Source organism: Euleptes europaea, chromosome 2 (genome assembly GCF_029931775.1).
Source record: "Euleptes europaea isolate rEulEur1 chromosome 2, rEulEur1.hap1, whole genome shotgun sequence".
Taxonomy (NCBI): Eukaryota; Metazoa; Chordata; class Lepidosauria; order Squamata; family Sphaerodactylidae; genus Euleptes; species Euleptes europaea.
In genome coordinates this window covers 85,712,003-85,731,987 of record NC_079313.1, presented here as the reverse complement: position 1 = coordinate 85,731,987, position 19,985 = coordinate 85,712,003, and the positions used below count along the sequence as shown (strand labels likewise).

General features: G+C 43.9%; 1 protein-coding gene across 1 annotated transcript in view; it reads left to right on the top strand.

The window, feature by feature from the left end:
- Positions 1 to 635: 635 nt before the first annotated feature.
- NUDT3 (nudix hydrolase 3) overlaps positions 636 to 19,985 on the top strand; it is a 44,214-nt gene continuing 24,864 nt past the window's right edge. The window contains exon 1 of the mRNA XM_056845693.1: positions 636 to 755. Coding sequence (XP_056701671.1) covers positions 657 to 755 — 99 coding nt within the window. The 5' untranslated portion in view covers positions 636 to 656. The remainder of the gene's footprint in view (positions 756 to 19,985) is intronic.

Sequence of the window (19,985 nt, the reverse complement as noted above, 5' to 3'; positions counted from 1 at the left end):
GCGGCGTTTTACGCCAAGCCGCTGTCAAGCCGGCAGCCATGCGCAAACGCGGCGCGAGATCTGGCTCCGTGCGGCATTCGCGTACGGAGGTGGCGTGAGGGTGCGACGGCAGCGGAGCGCGTCAGGCGCCCCGCCTCCTCCTCATTCGCGAGACCGTTTTACTGAGCGTAACCTCGCGCTGGGAGACGCTCCGTAACGGGTGTCCAGTGTGGAAAGGGGCGAGCGATTCCCGGCTCTCGTTTACGCAGCTTGCGCAGCGGCGGCTAGGGAGCCGGCCCGGCCCGCGCCTTTCTCCTCCCGCCGCCTCTACGCCGTTGGCGTAGCATGCCCCAAGATGGCGTCGCGGTCGTCGTCGTTGGCGGCGGTGGCCGGAGCGCTGGTAGCGGCGGCGGCGCCGACGCGGGAAGAACCGAGAGGGGGAATGAGGCGGCGGGCGGCGGGCGGCAGCGTTAGCAGCCAGTAGCGACCGCAGAGAGGGGGCCTCCCCTCCTTCCCGGCGCGCGAGACGAGAGGCTCCCCGGGACAGCCCCCCTCAGACAGGGAGACCCCGACCGCTCCCCTCCCGGCCGCGGAGCCGACGACGCCCTCGGCCGGGCTCATTCCGCAGCTGCCTCCCGGGCGGGTCTCCCCCTCCCCCGGCCTCCCCACAGCAGAGGATGATGAAGCTCAAGTCCAACCAGACTCGCACCTACGACGGGGACGGGTACAAGAAGCGGGCGGCTTGCCTCTGCTTCCGCAACGAGAGCGAGGAAGAGGTGGGTGAAGAAGCGGGGGGGGGAGGGGAGAGGAGGAGGACGGTGGAGGTTTAACGGGCGAAGAGGAGCGTCGAAGGGGAAGACAGTAAGGGGATACTCGACATGCGAGGGAGGAGGAGGCGTGGCAAACCGCGGGCTCGGATGTTGGGAATGAAGGGGGGGTGGGGTGGGGTGGGGAGAGGCGGCTGCGTGGTGTGGAGCGACCGAGAGAGGGAGGCGAGGGGCGGAGCTTGGGAGGGTGGGGATTCCTGGAGGATTAGCAGGGCGAAGGGGGAGCGGCTTTCAGAATGGGCGCTGGCGAGCCATGCACTCTCTTCTCTTGCAGCCATTCTGCAGAAAGCTTAGTCATGGCGATCTGCGGCGGCTGGGCGAGAACCGGCCCCACGCCTCTCGTGTGCACCTGTTTCTTGCGTGTAAATCATTCAGGGCGGCGGCGGGGTTACAGCCCGTTTCCCAAAAGAGTGCCCATGCTTTCTCGGGAGGGCGGGTGAAGGCGATGGCCGAACTGCTTCTAAGCGTGGTTTACTCAGAGGCATGGCCCGCTTTGTTCCGGGGGGTTGCTCCCACGGAAGCATGCACGGGGTCGTTGGTTGCTTCTTCTGAAGTAAATGACCGTGTGAACGTGGGCTTAACGGAAAGAGCTAAATGCTTACCGGTTAGGTCTGCTGTTGAGTCTTCATAAGTGTCAGAAATTAATTTCTGAAGAGAAATATGGGTTGGTGGCGAAATTATTTAATGGCAGGGAAGGGAAAATGGATGTGTTAATCAGTGCTTAATGATTAACAAAAATATTTTCTGGTAGGGTATGAGTTTTTGTGAGCCACAGCTCACTTCTTCAGATACCAGTGTTTAATGAGTCAGAGGTAATCAATTGCCTATGCAGATGCCAAATTGTGTGAGAGCGGGACAGAAGAAGAAACCTGTCCTTTTTATTATAGAATTTTGTTAGGGAGTGTGCGGATAGCGTGGAATACATAATGTCTAACAGTATAAGCCAGCTCCCTGTCTCCAATCTTAATCAGAGGCAGGAGCAAGCAGAGTATACTTTGGATCATAGTAGGTGTCACATTTTTAGAACCTAAAAGCATTCCCTTTTGAAGGACACTGTCCTTCAGTGTTAATCCTCTGAAGATGCCTACCACAGCTGCTGGCGAAACGTCAGGAAAGAAAATACCAAGACCACGGTTACACAGCCCGGATAACCCACAAGAACCAATTCCCTTTTGTGTTTCTCTCATTTTTTGGTAGCCCTTAAGAGTACACTTGAGAGTAAGCTTCATTGGGTTCAGTGGGACTTCTGAGATGTGTACAAGATTTGGCTGCAAAATAACTGAACTCACTATAGGAATAGCTTTTCCTAAGTATAATTGAGTAAACGAGAGACTTCCGTATAGTCCTGGAAAAGCAACCCCTCCCCATCAGGAAAGTACATGGAATGAAAGATTTGCAACAATGAAGGGTGACATGAACTGGTATGGCATGGCATGGGATTTGGCAGAGATCTACTGCTGCCATGCTCAGTTGAATACATCATATAAACTAGCAGAAAGAAATATGATTCTGGATGTATAAAAAGAAACTGGGATAAAAGGGACTGATTCCTTGCCAGAAATTGCCATCAGAAGAATTAGGATGGAGTTTGATTAGTTCACCCTGAGCACACTTTTCTAAGTGCTCACTGGAAGGAGTGAACTTGTGAATATAAATATGGTAGTTCCTTTTAGTATAGCATTAATTGCAATATTTGGAGTGCCATGTTATGAAACAAATCAAAAGAGATTCTTTATTAAGAATGTGCTCCTAAGCCATTTACCAAGCATAAATTTCAAGGGGGTAGCCTCTCTAGTCTTTTGTAGCAAAACCACAAAGGAATATTGTCTTTAAAGTGCCTTTATATTTTTATTTAGAATAAGTTTGATTGAAATCTATATTTATATAGACTGGGAAACCCTGACTACTCTCTCATCCCATTCCTGAGCTTTCAGTGGCCAGGGACAGTGTGGCCGTGGCACTGCTGCAGCGCCTCTAAAGCCATTTCCCAGCCGCTGGAAGGCTTTAAAAAGCCTTTCATCAACTTTTAATTTTTTTTATGGGGCATTTTGCCCCATTGAGAACAGCAAGGCTGCGCCAGCAAAAAAGCAGGTGCAGCAATGCTGTTCTCCCCGTTGGCGTGCCAGGCCAAAAGGGGACAGGAAGCTGCTTACTGGCAGCTCCGCCCCTCAGCACGCATCAGGGATGCCCCCTGGGATGCTGAAACGGGGCTTTGCACCAGTGGGACGCTGGTGGAAGGCCCAGTCGGCGTCCCTGGGTGGTGCTGCCACGGCAGCACTAGGAGACTGGTTGTAAGGTCCCCCTGCTGGCGTCCAAGTCCACCTGGATGGGCAGCCCCTTTTTGGCCTCCAAAGGACTTTTGGAGGTCAAGAATGGGCTGTTAATCTCATTGATCCTTATAAAACTTTTTGAAGTAGTTCAGGTATTACTATACCTATATTGCAGATGTGGGGCTGAGGCATCTTACCCACAGCTACATACTGATCTGGAGTTGAAGATTTTCTGAGTAATGTTCTTAGCTACTACTCTGCATCCTTTACTTAATATTCCTTGGTAAAAGATTAGGGTGTGGAACAAATGGAGTGGTGGTGAGTATTTCAGTAGGCACAGGCAAGGCCTCCAAGCAGTTAGAAACAGCTTATTCAAGATGGGACTTCATTAGCTTCTCAGGTCCACTGATGCTAGGCTGCAAATTGCAGTACATGCGTTGGCGGCCATCTGCAGGATGGTGCAGTAGAGCTGTAGTACAAGAAATAAGGTTCCTTGGTTCTTTTGCTGAAGTCCCTATTTCTGACCTCTGACATCTTACAGGGTGCCATTGTTGTGTCCATTTAGTTTCATTTAGTTTACTGTTTCCTAGATGTAACAAAGATATACATCTCTAATAAAATGGGAAAGGAATAATTTACTTCAGAAAAGGGAACTGGGATACAACTTTTTTTTATGATAAGAAGAAATAACCATGTTGCCATTAATGTCAGTTAGTTTATATTTTGAATCGTGATGGTTATTAAAACATTGATTAGTGAGTTTTCTTCATTATCCAAAGTAGAGACAACATAAACATTTTTAAAAATACTGAGTACAGTTCCTTCTTGGTAGTGAACAGTGACTGGCTGAAAATGTGCGGAATGCAACATTTCTGTCTCCCATCTGCTACTGAGCCCCCTGAAATTTGCTTCTGAGGATTAGAAGATCCTTGCAACCAGGACGGTGGCCAAAGTGGGGATCTACATTAGGTGTTAGTGTTGGCAAAATCCTCACCTGTCAGCTGATGGAAGGGTACTTTTCAGTGGACACAATCTACTTCATTTTCTAAAACGAATGCATATTAGAAGTCATATCAGTTGTGATTCTATTTCACCAAATAAATAACCTCTTATATAATAAAAGTGTTCTGCTGTTAAAAAGGCATAATGCTACAAAATCTAGCATGTTGTAATGATTTTATGGTGTTGGTTATGTATATAAGGAAGCTGCATTTCTCCAAGAAAATATTTTATTCATATCTATCAGCATTTTTGTAACAAACTTTACTATTATTCTCTACAAGTATGCTCCAGCACAGCTGGATATCGATGGGTCAAAGAATTTTTAGGCTGCCATCCTAAGCACACTTACTAAATCCCACTTAACTCAGTGGTAATTGTGTCTTAGAAAATATACATAGAGTTCCGGTTCCGGTTGAAAATATACATATGGTTGGGCTGTTCTATTAAGCTTTCATGTCTGAAATGGATTATTGTATATGAGATTTTGGCACTGTATTGTGGTGGTTTCCAAGTCTGTGTTGTCATAATAGGGGAAGAGATAATCTTGTGTTAACTTTCATGGATGCTTACATGTAGAATTGTTCTGCTGTTGCCACAGTTGGGCTGACTACAAATCACTGGAAAGCTCTGATATACCTGTTACTTTGGTTTAATTGGACTAGATGTGTGTGTAGGATAGGGGAATAAGTGCAGGTTTTTCCAATGCAGAATCTTATGGAGAATCAAAAATAAGCATGCATAATCTGGTTTCCCAAAATATGTGACTTTAAAGTGTGAGATCTTAAGATATTTTAGAGATTATAACCAATGAATTGAATCTTACCTGATATTAACAAAGCTTTGCAATAAATGCTTGTTTACAGATCTAAAGTTCTACTTAGTTAAATGCACAGCATAACAAATTAGAATGTGCCTGTATATTAGAAGAACTCCAGCAGTAATTTTGTTGGGCTATCAAGAAGCATAAGAACGGTACAAAAATGCCAGCAGAATGAGACGTTGATTTGCCATGTTAAAAACTTAATGGAGACAGCAGCTATCATTTAACCTATTTAAAGTACACAGTAATATTCTGTACTTAAATGCAATATCTTTCCACACTTTTTAAATGAGCCCAGTGTCAGGATCCAGTTAAGCATATTTTAGAGGAGCTTGGCTGATTTTAGAGAGCATCTGTGATATGCATATTCTGTGGAAGTAGAATATTAAATTCAGACCTGAAGCAGATTCCTAATGCTTATTATCTCTCACTACTTGCAAAAGTCTTATACGTGGTTAGATTAAGTTTTCTTTGTATTCAGTCTTCCTCTGTCCAGTGCACATTGTCAGGTTGTGATGGTGTGCATTTATAACTACTGTTACCTGAGAAATCTGGGTCTCTCTGCAATGTAATTTTTTAATTAAAATATTATGATACACACTTGAGGAACAGTGTGTTGCTGAGCCGGAATGCAACGAACCTACACGAATCTACAGCTCTAGCATTGATTTGAGCATAAGGCAAAATAGAAAATGGCTAGTTGATTTCTTGTTGTCCATTGCAGGTTTAGCCAGTGTGCTTCAGTGGCTCACATACTAGATTTGGACATGGGAAACCAGATCAATTTGTGCTGAGCTATGAAAGTCGTTGGGTGAGCTCAAGCTTGCTCTTTCACCTAACCTATTAATGTGAATTGGTGACTGTCAGTACAATTCTCTAATAATCATCTTTGCATCAAGTACCTTTAGCCTTTTGTGTTTTTTAGTCACTGTAAGGGAATGTTTAAAACTAGCAGTTATTCAAGTGGTTGTTGAAAAGCTTTCTAAAGATCATAGAGTTTGCTTTTCCATTATCACTAAAATAGCAACAAAAAAATTACTATTGGTGATCTCTTTCCCTCTGCTTCTATTATGATTCTTCTGTTTTTTTTATGTGTTCTTATTCAAAAGCTTGGGGGACTCCTGAGGTGGGTTATTTATGATTTATTTGTTAATATGGCATTGAAGTCCCTCCCCTTCCAAACCCTGCCCTCCTCAGACTCCACACCAAAAACCTCCTGCTGGTGGAGAAGAGGGACCTGGCAACCCTAGGGAAACTGCTACACTTTTTGGTACAATGGTATATCATAATGACATTCCGCTGCCAGTTTGTTAAATTAAATGTCCCTAGTGGGGCAGGGGAAGAAATGGCTACCCTGGGAACAGGGTCAGGGAAAATGTTTGCCACATGGACCACAAAATCCAGAGTTTGCCACCCACAAAGCAACCATCTAGGCTTTACTGCAATTTCCCCCAAACTCTGGAGCGAAGCAGTTAAAGATCAGTGAAAAGCCAGGGAAACCCCCAGAGGTATATGAATGTACCATGATGCTTTGGGGAAATGGGGAGGGGGAACACTTCCAAAAAGCATTGAAGTAGGGGCAGATAACCTGTGTGGAAGTCACCACAGTCTAAAACAGGGGTCCTCAAACTTTTTAAACAGGGGGCCGGTTCACTGTCCCTCAAACACTGTTGGGGGCCAGACTATAGTTTGAAAAAAATATGAACAAATTCCCCACGTGTGCGGGGGAGGAGGTGGCGGCCGAGGGGGCTCTCCGGAAAAGCATCCTCCTCGCAAGCCAGGACCTTCCCCCTGTAGTGGTTAAGAGTGGCGTTTTGGAGCGGGGACTCTGATCTGGAGAACTGGGTTTGATTCCCCACTCCTCCACGTGAGAAGCGGAGGCTAATCTGGTGAACCTGGTTGGTTTCCCCACCTCTACACATGAAGCCAGCTGGCTGACCTTGGGCAAGTTACAGCTCTGTTAGAGCTCTCTCAGCCCCACCTGCCTCACAGGGCGTCTGTTGTGGGAAAGTATGGGAAGGGGATTGTAAGGCAATTTGAGTCTCCCTTTAGTGGTACAGAAAGTTGGCATGTAAAAACCAAGGCCATTTACGCACTGGAGGTTTTGCCTTGGATTTGCCGCTCTCCAGATGAACATTTTCCCCATCCGAATTCTCCAAACTCTGCCCGGGGGTGGGGGGAGCTTACTTTTGAGTTCTGAGAATTCGGATGGGGAAAATTCGGATGGAGAGCGGCAAATCCAAGGCAAAACCTCCTGTGCATAAATGGCCACAAGTCTTTTTCTTCTTCTCCCTGGAGATATGCCCCCCCCCCCCAAGGGGCCCCTACAATTACCTCCAGGCCACAAGGATACCCCCGGGAGGAGAGAGAGCCCCGAGCCGTGAGAACGCTGCCCGACTGCGGCCAAAACAGGAACGCCAGGGCCACGTTGGGCTGCATCGTGGAGGGCCCCGAAGGACCAGGCGCCTCTGCATGGAGCTCGAGGAGGCCAGGCCCAGCCAGGCCACAAAGCTAGGCAATAAGAGAAGTCTCCCAGTGGGGCATGCTGCGGAAGAGAAGGGGGTGACTGGGCCCAGGAAAGGGGGTTTTGGGCCGGGGAGGGTGAGAGGGGGAAGGGGGCGACCGGGCGGCGCGCGAGGCAGCAAGACGCCTCGTGTGCCCAGGAAAGCAAGTTTTGGGCCGGGGAGGCTGGGAGGGAGAGGGGGAAGGGGGTGACCCAGCGGCGCGCGAGGCAGCAAGATGCCTCATGCGCCCAGGAAAGGGGGGTTTGGGTTGGAGAGGCTGGGAGGGAGAGGGGGAAGGGGGCGACTGGGCGGCGCGCGAGGCAGCAAGATGCCTCATGCGCCCAGGAAAGCAGGTTTTGGGCCGGGGAGGCTGGGAGGGAGAGGGGGAAGGGGGTGACCCGGCAGCACGCGAGGCAGCAAGATGCCTTATGCGCCCAGGAAAGGGGGTTTTGGGCCGGGGAGGGTGGGAGGAAGAGGGCGAAGGGGGCGACTGGGCGGCGCACAAGGCGTCTTGCCGCCTCGCGCCGCCCAGTCGCCCCCTTCGCCCTCTTCCTCCCACCAGGAAAGGGGGTTTTGGGCTGGAGAGGGAGCAGGGAAGGGGGCGACTGGGGCGGGAGGGAGGCTTCCGGCTGGACGCATGCGGCCAGGAAGCCCAGAAAAGCTCTGGGGAGGGGGGCAAGGGGGGACTGGCTTTCTCGGTCCCCGGGCCGGACAAAAGCCCTCCGGGGGCCGGATCCGGCCCTCGGGCCGTAGTTTGAGGACCCCTGGTCTAAAAGATCCAGTACAGATACAGGGCTCCACCCAAACAGGACCTTCTCACTTTTCTTTTATGAGATGGGGAATTGTCACCCTTGCAGATTGCAGCGTCATATTTTAATGTTTTCTTTCAAACGTACAATGTAAGCACACTAAGCAATAATCCTATCCTTGAAAATAGGCTGAATATAGTATCCATGGAAATTATACAAAGATTCTGCTTGTCCTGTTATGATTGCATGAGACTGTTTCTCCACGTAAGAGACTTCCTTTTATTAACTACAAAATGTAATACAGATGGCAAAAACAAAGATAGATGTGCTAAGGTACCATAGAGTGCACAGGTTTGCAGATTTCTTTCTCTAGTTTGCGTATATTCACAATTTTGCTTGAAGAAAAAAAAGGGAGTTTTACTTTAAATTTAATAAGTTTGATAACTGAGTTACCAATTATGCAGTTTATATTAAAGCTGAATATAAGGTTTGGTAGAGAATTTACAAGCCCCACCCTAATGGAAAACAGCAAAATCTGTACTGGTCACTTCAGGTGCTAGTTGTGTTGTAAACCTGGCAGGTGGTTCTCATTGTATTTCAAGTGGAGTTTATCCTGGCTTTTGCTCTTCCCCTGTAGGATGGCTGCCTGCCAAAAGAGACTTGTGGAGTAGTAATGATATTCAGCCATACCAGCAAACAGCAAGTGGGCTACCAAACTCTGCATGTGGTTCTCTTGCACTTCCCTCTTTCTCCTACCCCTTTGGGGTTCTCATATGGTAGAATATTTCTCTTGGGTGATATGGTGAAGCTTTGAAGCAGCACTCATCCATCCCTTGTGTTAAGCTGCTTTGGAACTCTGTCTGAACATTCTGCTGGAGCTGCTCCATGGGGCTGTGATCCTCCTGCAAGGCAACAGTAACTCACATCACAGTGAAGTAAATGTCAGTCTCCCAAGATAGCACATGTACCCACTGTATTCCCTGCCTTCAGGGGGAGGGCACAATAGCAAGGCATGGCGCTGAAGTGAAAGCATGACCCCGCCCCCTTCAGTACTGTATACACATTACTGCTAGAAAGTGTTTTCGGAGCCAGGGTTGGTAAGGCAGTGGATACGCATGGAGGGCATGGATAAACAATTGCAGCAGTCTCAGTATAAGCTAGAGGATCCCTCCACTTTGGTGACCTGTTGGGGGGTGGGTGCACAGAGGCCTTTCATTTCCAGTTGTGGGAATGGAGTCTCCTCTTTGGTGTCTGCATCCTGGACATTGAGTACCTGTAAGAGTTCTGAGCAGTGCAGTGTTGGGCCATTGCAACAAAAGTGCTTGTAATGTCCCTTGGCTGCTTGTCCTGACTGCCCCCTCTGTGGTGATGAGTGTCTGTTAGGTGCATTTCTCACCACCATCGTGCACGGTTCCGTAATCTTAAACAGGGTTCAACAAATCCCAGATGCCAGGATGCCTAGAAGTTTCATTGTGGCACCTGGTATTTTCGTCAGTCATATGTTGTAAGTGCCTCTTGGTGAATTTCAGTAGAATTGCAAAGCTTATTTAGATGAGGGATAGAGGTTAGTTTTTTGTTGTGATAACAACCAGGTTACTCCATAATTTTTGTATACTACAAAGCTGCTGGGGAGGGATGTGATTGGCTGCAGACTTCATTGGCATCCTGAGCCAGCCTGATATTTGAGGGCAGACTAGGAGGTTTGTGTGTGGGGGGTTGACTTTGTTTTTTCCCACTGTGTGGGTCTCTCTCCTCCTCCTCCAGGAAGGGTTGCCAGCTCCAGGCTGGGAAATACCTGGAAAATTTGGGGGTGGAGCCTGAGGAGGGCAGGGTTTGGAGAGGGGAGCGACTTCAATGGGGTATAATGCCATAGAGACCACCTTTCTAAGCAGCCATTTTCTCCAGGTGGACTGATCTCTTTCACCTGGAGATCAGTTGTAATAACGGGAGATCTCCAGCCACCATCTGGAAGTTGGCAACCCTAACTCCAGGGTTTTTGCCAGTATAAAGTTACGCTGATAGGTTTAGGAAGACAACTAAGTCCCAGTCTGCCTGTGTCATGACTCTGATGCTGCGGAGATCTATGCTAGTGTAGTGGCCGTGCTGGCACAGTGTGAAGCTGGTGTATCTGTAGAAACACTGACATAATTCTTGGATGCATTGGCATATTGCTTAGTTCTTTTCCTTAGCCCCTTCACTTTAGGGATTAGTATTGTATAGCCAGTATTTTATATAGGTTATATGGGTTATTTGCTTCAGGTTCAATGTTCTTAGAAAACAGGTTTGTTTACCACTTTCCCACAGCATCATAGGGTATTCGTGCACCCCCTGGGTTTTCCTTGGCTTTTCTCTGGTCATTCTCAAATCTGCTTTATGGTGAAGTTTTAGGGAAGACTGTAGTAAAGCCTGGATGACTACCATGTGGGCAAGAAAGCCTGGATTTTCCCACCCACATGGCAGCCATTTTCCCTGTCCCCATGACAATCATTTCCTCCCCTGGCCACTGGTGGGCTATTTTTTTGTTTTTTAATCAGCAATTGAATATCATTATATTGACATATTATAGCAATCTATATAAAATATTGTCTGAATTCCCAGCCTTCATTTAAAAAAATTCTGTAGCCCCTTTTATTGTAGACCTATAAGGGGAAAGAAAGACTTACTATTTTTTTTTAAAATGAAGGCTGGGAATTCAAGGAACCTGTTAACACATATTGTTATAACATCATATCAATATAATGGTATTCAATTGCCAAATTTAAAATTCTGAAAAAGCCCATTGGCCTAGGGGTTGAGGGATGGTTGGTCCCAGGGGGATGGGGCAGAGAAAATGCGGGGAAACCTGCTATGTGGCAACCTGGTGCTCCTGTGCTGTACCAGCAGTGAAGAGAAAACCGCACAAGCTTGTCCCTGTGTGGAAACCACAATATTTCAATTGCTTTCCAAATTTCCCTTTTTTCTTGCTTCAAACTTTTAAGAAATTACCTTTTAGTCATATGTGCAGCTTAATGACCTGACAGGGCAAAAAGAGAACCATTTTCTTCCAAAACTGTCTCTTGTCTCCTGAAGTTATTCTTACCTACAGAAATAGCAGCAATTCACAACAATTCTTTCTCCCTTGTACTTCATACACAAACATGTGCCAGATATTTATTTGGGTTTTGTTTTTAGAATTTGTAAAAATGTATTATTTCTCCTATAACATATTTTCAGAATCTTTTTAATACAATACCTAGTTGTTTGATGTTTTTAAAATATAGTTGTCACTATTATGGTTGCCAGCTCTCTGTAGTCTTGGGAAATGTCCCAGAAGTTGTAAACATCTACAGCATTTTTCATCATATATTAAGGGCCTTGGGATTTTCCAGAGCACTATGTGCATTATCAGTGGTAGACTGTGTCACTCAAGAGAACAGAACTCTGTAACACAACTTGACTACTCTTTTTATTAAGATAACTTCTCTGTTCTTCTTTATCATTCTCTCTCTGTAATATTGTATGCAAACCTGTTTAGGATGACACTCTGTATAGTACCCCCTTCAGTGTCTTTGGCAGTTCCTCATCACTTTTCATAGCACCTCATACCCGAGTCCTCAGTGTGTTGTAAGAAAAGGAGAGGTAGAAAAAATGAGGAAATTGGTCATCTCTGTAAAATGTTTAACAAAGAAACTCCTGCATAAATGAAACTTGTGATCTCTTTTCCACTAAATTAGATAAACGTGTGGTGTGAATAGGGATTATCCTAGCAAATTATCCTTGCTTCTTTCTTAGTGATGTGGTCTTCTTTCTTTGCTGCTAAAGTAAGTAGAAATGTGACTAGGAGCAGTGAGTAATTTTATCCCTACTGTACTTAAGCAGTTTGCTATTCAGCTTTGCCAGGCAGTCTCTTTCCTTCTTCATTCTGACTCTGCTATTTGATAACTTTGCTGAAAGGTCATGGGAGGGGAGTATTAAGATCCAATTCCTGTTGTGTATAGACCACAGGGAGCTTCTCTCTCTTTCAGAAAGTTTGGAGAAGTGCTATCTTTATTTCTGTTGTTTTTTAAAGAAAAATCAACACAATTTAAGTAATGTTAATTGCATCTGAAAACATAAATAGAAATATTGAGCACATGCTTAACTGTCATTGAAATCATCAGCCTTCAAATGTATAACTCAATTGGATTATGCATCTTGCATTTACTGAATAGCTAGCTGATGAGAGTATTGTTTTTATAATTTCATTTTAGTTTCCCCTAAGAAAGAACATATATGTTTGAAACTTATTGGGAAATGTGAAAATTGGCTTGGCAAAACAATTGTAGTATATACATTGGGTGCTTGTTCTGTCATTCTGATTCTGGGTTCATTTATGAGGTTGCCCTTTCTACCCATGAGAGTAGGTTAGGACACTGATGGCAGATCTCCTGACCTTAAAGCATTAAAATTACACGAAAGATATTTCCATTAGGTAGTAATGCCAGCTATACAGCATTTAAGAAGTAGTTTCCTAAAATACCCCTAATATAATCAAAACTTTGTATCACTTACAATCATTTCAGATCAACAGGATGATTAAGTTTCCCCCTAGTGCTTAATCTTTGCTTATTTATGATGTTTATAAATAACATACAAATTTCAAACGACTTACAGTTAACCAACTCTTGTTTTCCCATTGCTGAATTGATGAGCTCGCTCTCTTTTTCTGACTCCAGGTAATTGTGGACCAGTTTACCTGTTATCAGGAGGATGTTGTTTCCGCTTATTTTATTTAGGACCTGCATACACTGCTTCTGTAGTGTTCTGATTCTACTGATTAAGTAGTTAATAATAGTGTCTTTGACATGGGTAATCTTAAATTCAGAAGTGGCACAATCTGAAAGTCTGAACAGTCTGTACCAGATTTTTATGTATTTAGTAACTTTATTTATATCCTGTTTTCCTCCCCAAATTGTCACCATACCACAGATTTATACAATGGTATTATGATACTAGTTACCTTCTTTTCTTTTTCTAATAATGTGATGGTGTTTTTTCACAGCTGCAGCACACTTTCATTAGGATTTCTATGATAATTCCAAGAATTATTTCCTTAGTGGTTAGAACAAGTGATATCATACCTATGTTATGCCATTATGTGTTTTTATCTCATTGTGTACCACTTTGCAGTTATGATGAGAGTCTGGGTTTTTACCATCAATATATCTAATTCTCATCATGGCCCCATCTGTTGAGATGTAAATCCAGAGGCTGGAATCATGAACAGACAAGCCAGATATTTTTACAAAGCTGCTTTGGGTCCTTAGTATGGTGAAATTCAGGGTGTATATCCCCACAGTCCTTGTAAGTTCCTTACTATACAACTAGGCAGGGCCCAAACCAGCAGCAGGCCCAGCACAACTTAGCTAGAGTTTTCCGTGGAAGACGGTGCTAGGGGGAGGGAAGGAAGGAAAGCTGAAGACAGAGATGAAGGTAGGCTGGCTAGTGGATGGAAAGCAGAGAAGGAAGCAGGAAAATGGGAGAGGCTATGGGGGCTTTCAGGGACGAAAAAGAGGAAATAATGAAGGAGGGGAAAGGAGATCCCCCCTGTAAATCCTTACAGGTCTCCCGCTTGTCTTAAATCATTTGGTAACTCCTGCAAACTTGGCTGATTCATTATTCATTGGTACCTTCTAGTGATCTAGTCAGTTGTGAATGTTAATAGTGTTTATTCTAGTACAGGTTTTGGGGAGGGTTATACTATTTACTTCCTGCATTGTGAAAATTGTTCATTCTGGCTCTGATTGAATTGAAACAGTGGTAATAGGAGACTCTTTCCTCTATGACTCTTACATTTATTTGGGGAACTTTGGTGAAGATATTTGAAAATTCAAATATACAGAGTCAACTGGATCTTCCCTATCAGCTTTCCTCTTGATGATAGATTACTTCAGTTTACAGTGAGGGGAAAAAGTATTTGATCCCCTGCTGAATTTGCCCGTTTGCCCTTTGACGAAGAATTGACCAGTCCATAATTTTAATGGTAGGTTTATTGTAGCTGTGAGAGACAGAATAACAACAGGAAAAACCCCAGAAACCCAGAAGACAAAAGTCAGAGATTGATGTGCATTATAGTGAGTGAAATAAGTATTTGATCCCCTATCAACCAGCCAGGTTAGGGTTCTGCTGTCGACAGAAGCAATCAATCCATCAGATTCCAAACTAGCCACCATGACCAAGACCAAAGAGCTGTCCAAGGATGTCAGGGACAAGATTGTAGTCCTGCACAAGGCTGGACTGGGCTACAAGACTATTGCCAAGCAGCTTGGTGAGAAGGTGACAACCCTAACCGTCAACCTCCCTTGGTCTGGGGCTCCATGCAAGATCTCATCTCGTGGAGTTGCAATGATCATGAGAACGGTGATGAAGCAGCCCAGAACTACACGGGGGAAACTTGTCAATGATCTCAGGGCAGTTGGGACCATAGTCACCATGAATACAGTTGGTAACACACTACACCGTGAAGGACTGAGATCTTGCAGAGCCCGCAAGGTCCCCTTGCTCAAGATAGCACATGTACAGGCCCGTCTGCAGTTTGCCAATGCACATCTGAATGACCCAGAGGAGAACTGGGTGAAAGTGTTGTGGTCAGATGAGACCAAAATCGAGCTCTTTGGCATCAACTCAACTCGTCGTGTTTGGAGGAGGAGGAATGCTGCCTACGACCCCAAGAACACCATCCCCACCATCCAACATGGAGGGGGACATATTCTGCTTTGGGGGTGTTTTTCTGCTAAGGGGACAGGACACCTTCACTGCATCGAAGGGACGATGGACGGGACCATGTATCGTCAAATCTTGGGTGAGCACCTCCTTCCCTCAGCCAGGGCATTGAAAATGGGTCGAGGATGGATATTCCAGCATGACAATGACCCAAAACACATGGCCAAGGCAACAAAGGAGTGGCTCAAGAAGAAGCACATTAAGGTCCTGGAGTGGGCTAGCCAGTCTCCAGACCTTAATCCCATCGAAAATCTGTGGAGGGAGCTGAAGGTTCGAGTAGCTACACATCAGCCTCGAAATCTTACTGACTTGGAGAGGATCTGCTTGTTAAATGTTTAACACTTTCTCATTTGAGAAAGTCCTTTGGCCCCCACAGTATTGAGTTCTAGGGCTAGGAGTGTAGATTCCTGCTTACCTAGCTCTGAATTAAGTGTCATTGCATTGGGTAAATGAAGGAAACTGCTTATCTAGCTCTTGACCTGATTGGTACAGTGCAGGAAGAGAGTATTTTTACCTCTGGTTCCTGATGGGAGAGTTGGAAGGGTATTTTTTGGGGGCGGGGGAGATATTAGCATAGAATGTAACTCTCTAGTCTCCTACCACCATTCTAGAATGTTGGGGCTGAGTCCTGAGTGTGTGTGTGCAATTAGGATTAGAAGTACTACTTTCCTTATTGAAAATCCTTAACCGTATATTCACAGATACAATAAAAATGGTCTGAGTTTGTAAAAGCATATAGTATTCTGGATTGGGGTGTATCTCCCAAACCTAATCTCTTTTAACTTTAATATATTAGGGGCTTGAACAGGTCAACCTTTTCCTTTCCTCTCCTGTCTTCTAATGTTCAAGCACTCATATTCCATGACTGCTGAAGTGCAATGAGCATTGTTCAATGCTTGTTGGGCCTTTCAGTGGTGGTGATGGTATTTTTTAAATACCTGGGAATCATCTATGCATAAACCCTTACTTTGTGGCTATCCCTGTTGTCAGTGGATGTCTCCTACTGTTAGTGAACCTGCCAACAGGATGCCTAGTAGAAAGATAGATGGTACATAATTTTAAGTTTTCTCAGATCAATCTTGAAGATAAATGATTAAAATTATGGAGATGAGTTGTCCTTAAGTGAGTAAAAGCCTGATAAAAAATCTGTTCTAGAGGAAACAATTACTGTCTCTGTAACTGAAGGACAATCTTGCCCACAGTGATCAAGTTTATCTTAAGCTTATCTTGTAAGAGCTGGTATTCAGCCTTGCCTAGCAAGAGAAATAACTTGGAGACTAAGCAGATTGACGATTTTACTGTAGTTGAGGCAATTTCTCTGCTTTTATGTAGCCTTGCAGTTGAATTCTATATACATTGGAATTTGAAGTAGGTTGGCAGTAATTCTGTTATGGACTGGGGGTTGAAATATCTTCCCATGAATTCTAGGTGGTCGTCTTTGTTCTGTTAGATGTCTTCATGTGCATGGGTACTCTATTTTCCAGTACCCCTGGCACAACATAACTCTGAGTGAACCATACATGCACAAAAGTAGATCATCGGAGCCCTAGAGGTCTTTACAGAACTTTTGCCTGTTGAGGGAGCTGACCAGGCTTTCAGCATGCAGAAGAAAGAAGAGCTTGTTGTGGTTTATTGCTTGTGTTGGATTAAACTAGATTAGTATTCATGCCAAAAGTAGAATGTGTGAGAGAGGGGGATGGGGGACAGAGGGGAATAGTAAATGCTGGCACCTTTTATTTAGTGATAACTTACATTAAGCAAACTGAGCAGTTAAGAAAGGGTGTGTGATGTGTAGGAGAGGAAAGTTGTTCCATTATAACAGTATAAAAGGCGGCTAAAATGAGGGTTTTCAGCTTTCAAATCTGCTTGGTTTTTCTACTGAGTACAAGCATTAAATACATAATCATTCTCATCTGGGTTATGCACAGTTTCACTGTTTTGCCTAACTGAAGTCTTATTCATCTTTCCTTTCTATAGATCATGTTCCTTTCCTTTAATTACACTTCACTTACTGGGCAAAACAAACTTCCTTGAAATTCTCCCTTTGTGTTCACATTGTCGTGTGCTTTTGTAAACAGCTGCAAAGTTTAGATTGCTGCTAGATTTTATTCTTTCCTTCTGTCAGTTTAATTTCAGTTGGAGACCAGAGAGGCTGGACACATGCATGGAAGTTATGTGTGAAGGCTATCTAATAGCCCTGGGAGGAGGTATTGAAGGCGCTCCTTGGAAGTTAGCCAGCAGCTACCTGATACTTCCTTTTTGAAAGCCTTTCTTTCTTTGGAAGAAGGAGTGAGAGAGAATTATCTATTAAACTAATAACTTAAAAGTAGTGGTGGGCTACAAGTACCGGTAATGTAAATGGTAAAATATGTACAGCTAAAATTGAAATCTGGGAAGTTGGGTTCCTCACCCAAATAGGATGTGTGTTTCCTTTGGATCTGCCACGTTTTGGAATAAGCAACATTATTGAAATAACAAACAATGGTGTGATGGATACCCATTGGCTGGCAAGAGGCTTACTTCTGCCATATTCATCAAACTTAATTTTTAATGCTTCCCACACCTGATAAGAGGAGGCTAGTAAACTTTCTGTGGGCTAGTATATACCTTGTACTTATGTGTAAAGCTGGCTTAAAATTACTATGGTAATTTTCAGGGAGACCCTCCCTGAAAAAGGGTTTAGATCCTTTCAAAACAGGATGTAGCAATGATGCTCCTGAATACAGGCTTGTCTACTATTTGTTTATTTAGAAAATGTATATGCCACCTCTCCAGATAACTGCTTGAGGTGACTCACAAAGTAAAGAATAATTCAATAAAGTCAGAACAACAATATAACGAAAATGATCAATATTAAAATGGGAAAGAAGCGAGGCAAAAAATAAGCCAAAAAGATTGAACCTTTCAGTTAAAAGCCTGGATAAAGAGAGAGGTTTTGGCCGAAACCCAAAGGACAATGTAGTAGGTTTCACTGTAAAGTGAAAGTGCCACTACTGAAAAAGCCCTGTTGCTGGTCTACACCTATTTTAAATTTACTACTGTTCTCCAGTGCTGGGCAGTGCATTTCATCCATGCAGCAAGAATTTCTTGATGAGGTCAGCTGCGAGTCTCTCCATCTGAAATTCTTTGGAAGGAGAGGTTTTCATAGTCCTACCTTTTTGCTTCACTCTGGCTTTTCAAGGTAGAACATTGACAGCCCATTCCTGAGCCTTCGGTGGCCGGGGATGGTGTAGCCGAAGTGCCACCGTGGTGCCTCCAAAGCTGTTCCCGGCCGCCAAAAGGCTATAAAAAGCCTTTTAAATGTTTTTTGTTTTAAAATGGGGCATTTTGCCCCATTGGAAACAGTGAGGCTGATGATAAAACTAAAATGCATGTGGCTTTTCAACACCATATTATTAGATCATCATTGATAAAAACCTGGTTGAGATAAACATCTATTGGAGACAAAGACACCACTATGGATATCCTCTCAAGAAATGTTAACTTTGCGACCATTAAGACCATCACAATTTGTGCCCTGAAGGATTTTGATGAGGTTAAAGACCACTTAACATGGCTTCAATATTACCAAGTACAATCTGTATACATCCAAGATATGAAAAAGGGATTTCTTAAAGAAAAATCAATTCTACAACAGACACTTTTGGATAATACTGATCATCTAATCTCTAGGATGTACAAGCTTTTATTGTTGCTATATACAGAACGAGAAAGAATTAAGCCAACTATGATTACCTGGGCACAAACAATTGGTCATTCTATTTCCTTGAAAAGTTGGGAAAGACTTTGGGAAATAATCTTTTTCATGTCTCTTGACCAATCGATAAGGGAAAATATCTATAAAATGATTTACAGATGGTACTTGACACCGAAAAAATTGTCTGCAATGTACAGTACAATGTCGCCAAATTGTTGGAAATATCAGGATAAAGTTGGCTCTTTTCACCATGTTTGGTGGCTTTGTGATAAAGCTAAAAACGTTTGGGATATACAACGAGCTAAGGTTAATTCTACAACAAAATATCCCCAAAACCTCAGAGATGATGTTGTTAAGCATTATACCAGACTATATTATAACACAACGAACATTTTTACTCTATGCCACCACAGCTGCGAGAATGGTCTATGCAGTTAAATGGAAAATGACTGAAATACCGGACAAAACTGATTGGATTCATAAAATGTTTGAACTAGCAGAAATGGCAAAATTGACTGAGTTAGTAAATCAAAAAGATAATGATGAATTTGTTAAGGAGTGGGAGGCGTGGATTGTTTATTGTAAAAATGAACTTAATGTGCAAAATGTTAAAGGTTATAACTTAGACTAATTCAACTTGTTATAAGTCAAGTTAATTTTGTTTTTTCTTTCTTTCCTTTTTTAATAACTAGAAGGTTTTATAATTTTTTTTATAAAGAATTAGAAAATAATTGCTAAGAGGATTACGAAGATAAGTTAGAGATGGAAGAGGGGAAGTCAAAGTAGGGGAAGATGATTGTTATATATATGTTAGATTTAACTGAGAATTAGAAAAGATTGAAAGGCAATGTTAATTGATTATATGGATTGTATGAAAAAACAATATATATATCTATATCTATATATATATTTAAAGGAAACAGTGAGGCTGCTCCAGCAAATAGCTGAAACAGCAATGCTGTTTTTGTAGACAGCATACTCGGGACGAAAGGAGTCGGGAAGCTGCCTACTGGCAGCTCTGTCCCCTGGCACTCTCCGGGAACCCCCCCCCCCCCGGGATGCTGATGGGAGGCTTTGAGCCAGTGGGACGCCAGTGGGAGGCCAAGCTGGTGTCCCTGGGCTGCGGTACCACAGCAGCGCAGGGAAGCCAGCATGAGCAGCCCAATGCCGGCATCCCTGCCTCTCGCGGTGGCACAAGTAGCCCAGGCACTGTTGCAAAAGCTCAGGAATGGGTTGTGATTATAGCATATTTATAATGATAAATTAATTTTGGATTTGTCATGAAATTGTAAGAGTTGACACAGATTATTTGTAGTGTTCACACAAAAGGAAATTTAACTACCAGTGTGGAATACACTAAAGTTTCAGGAGAACTTTGGTGCCAGGAATTTACCAT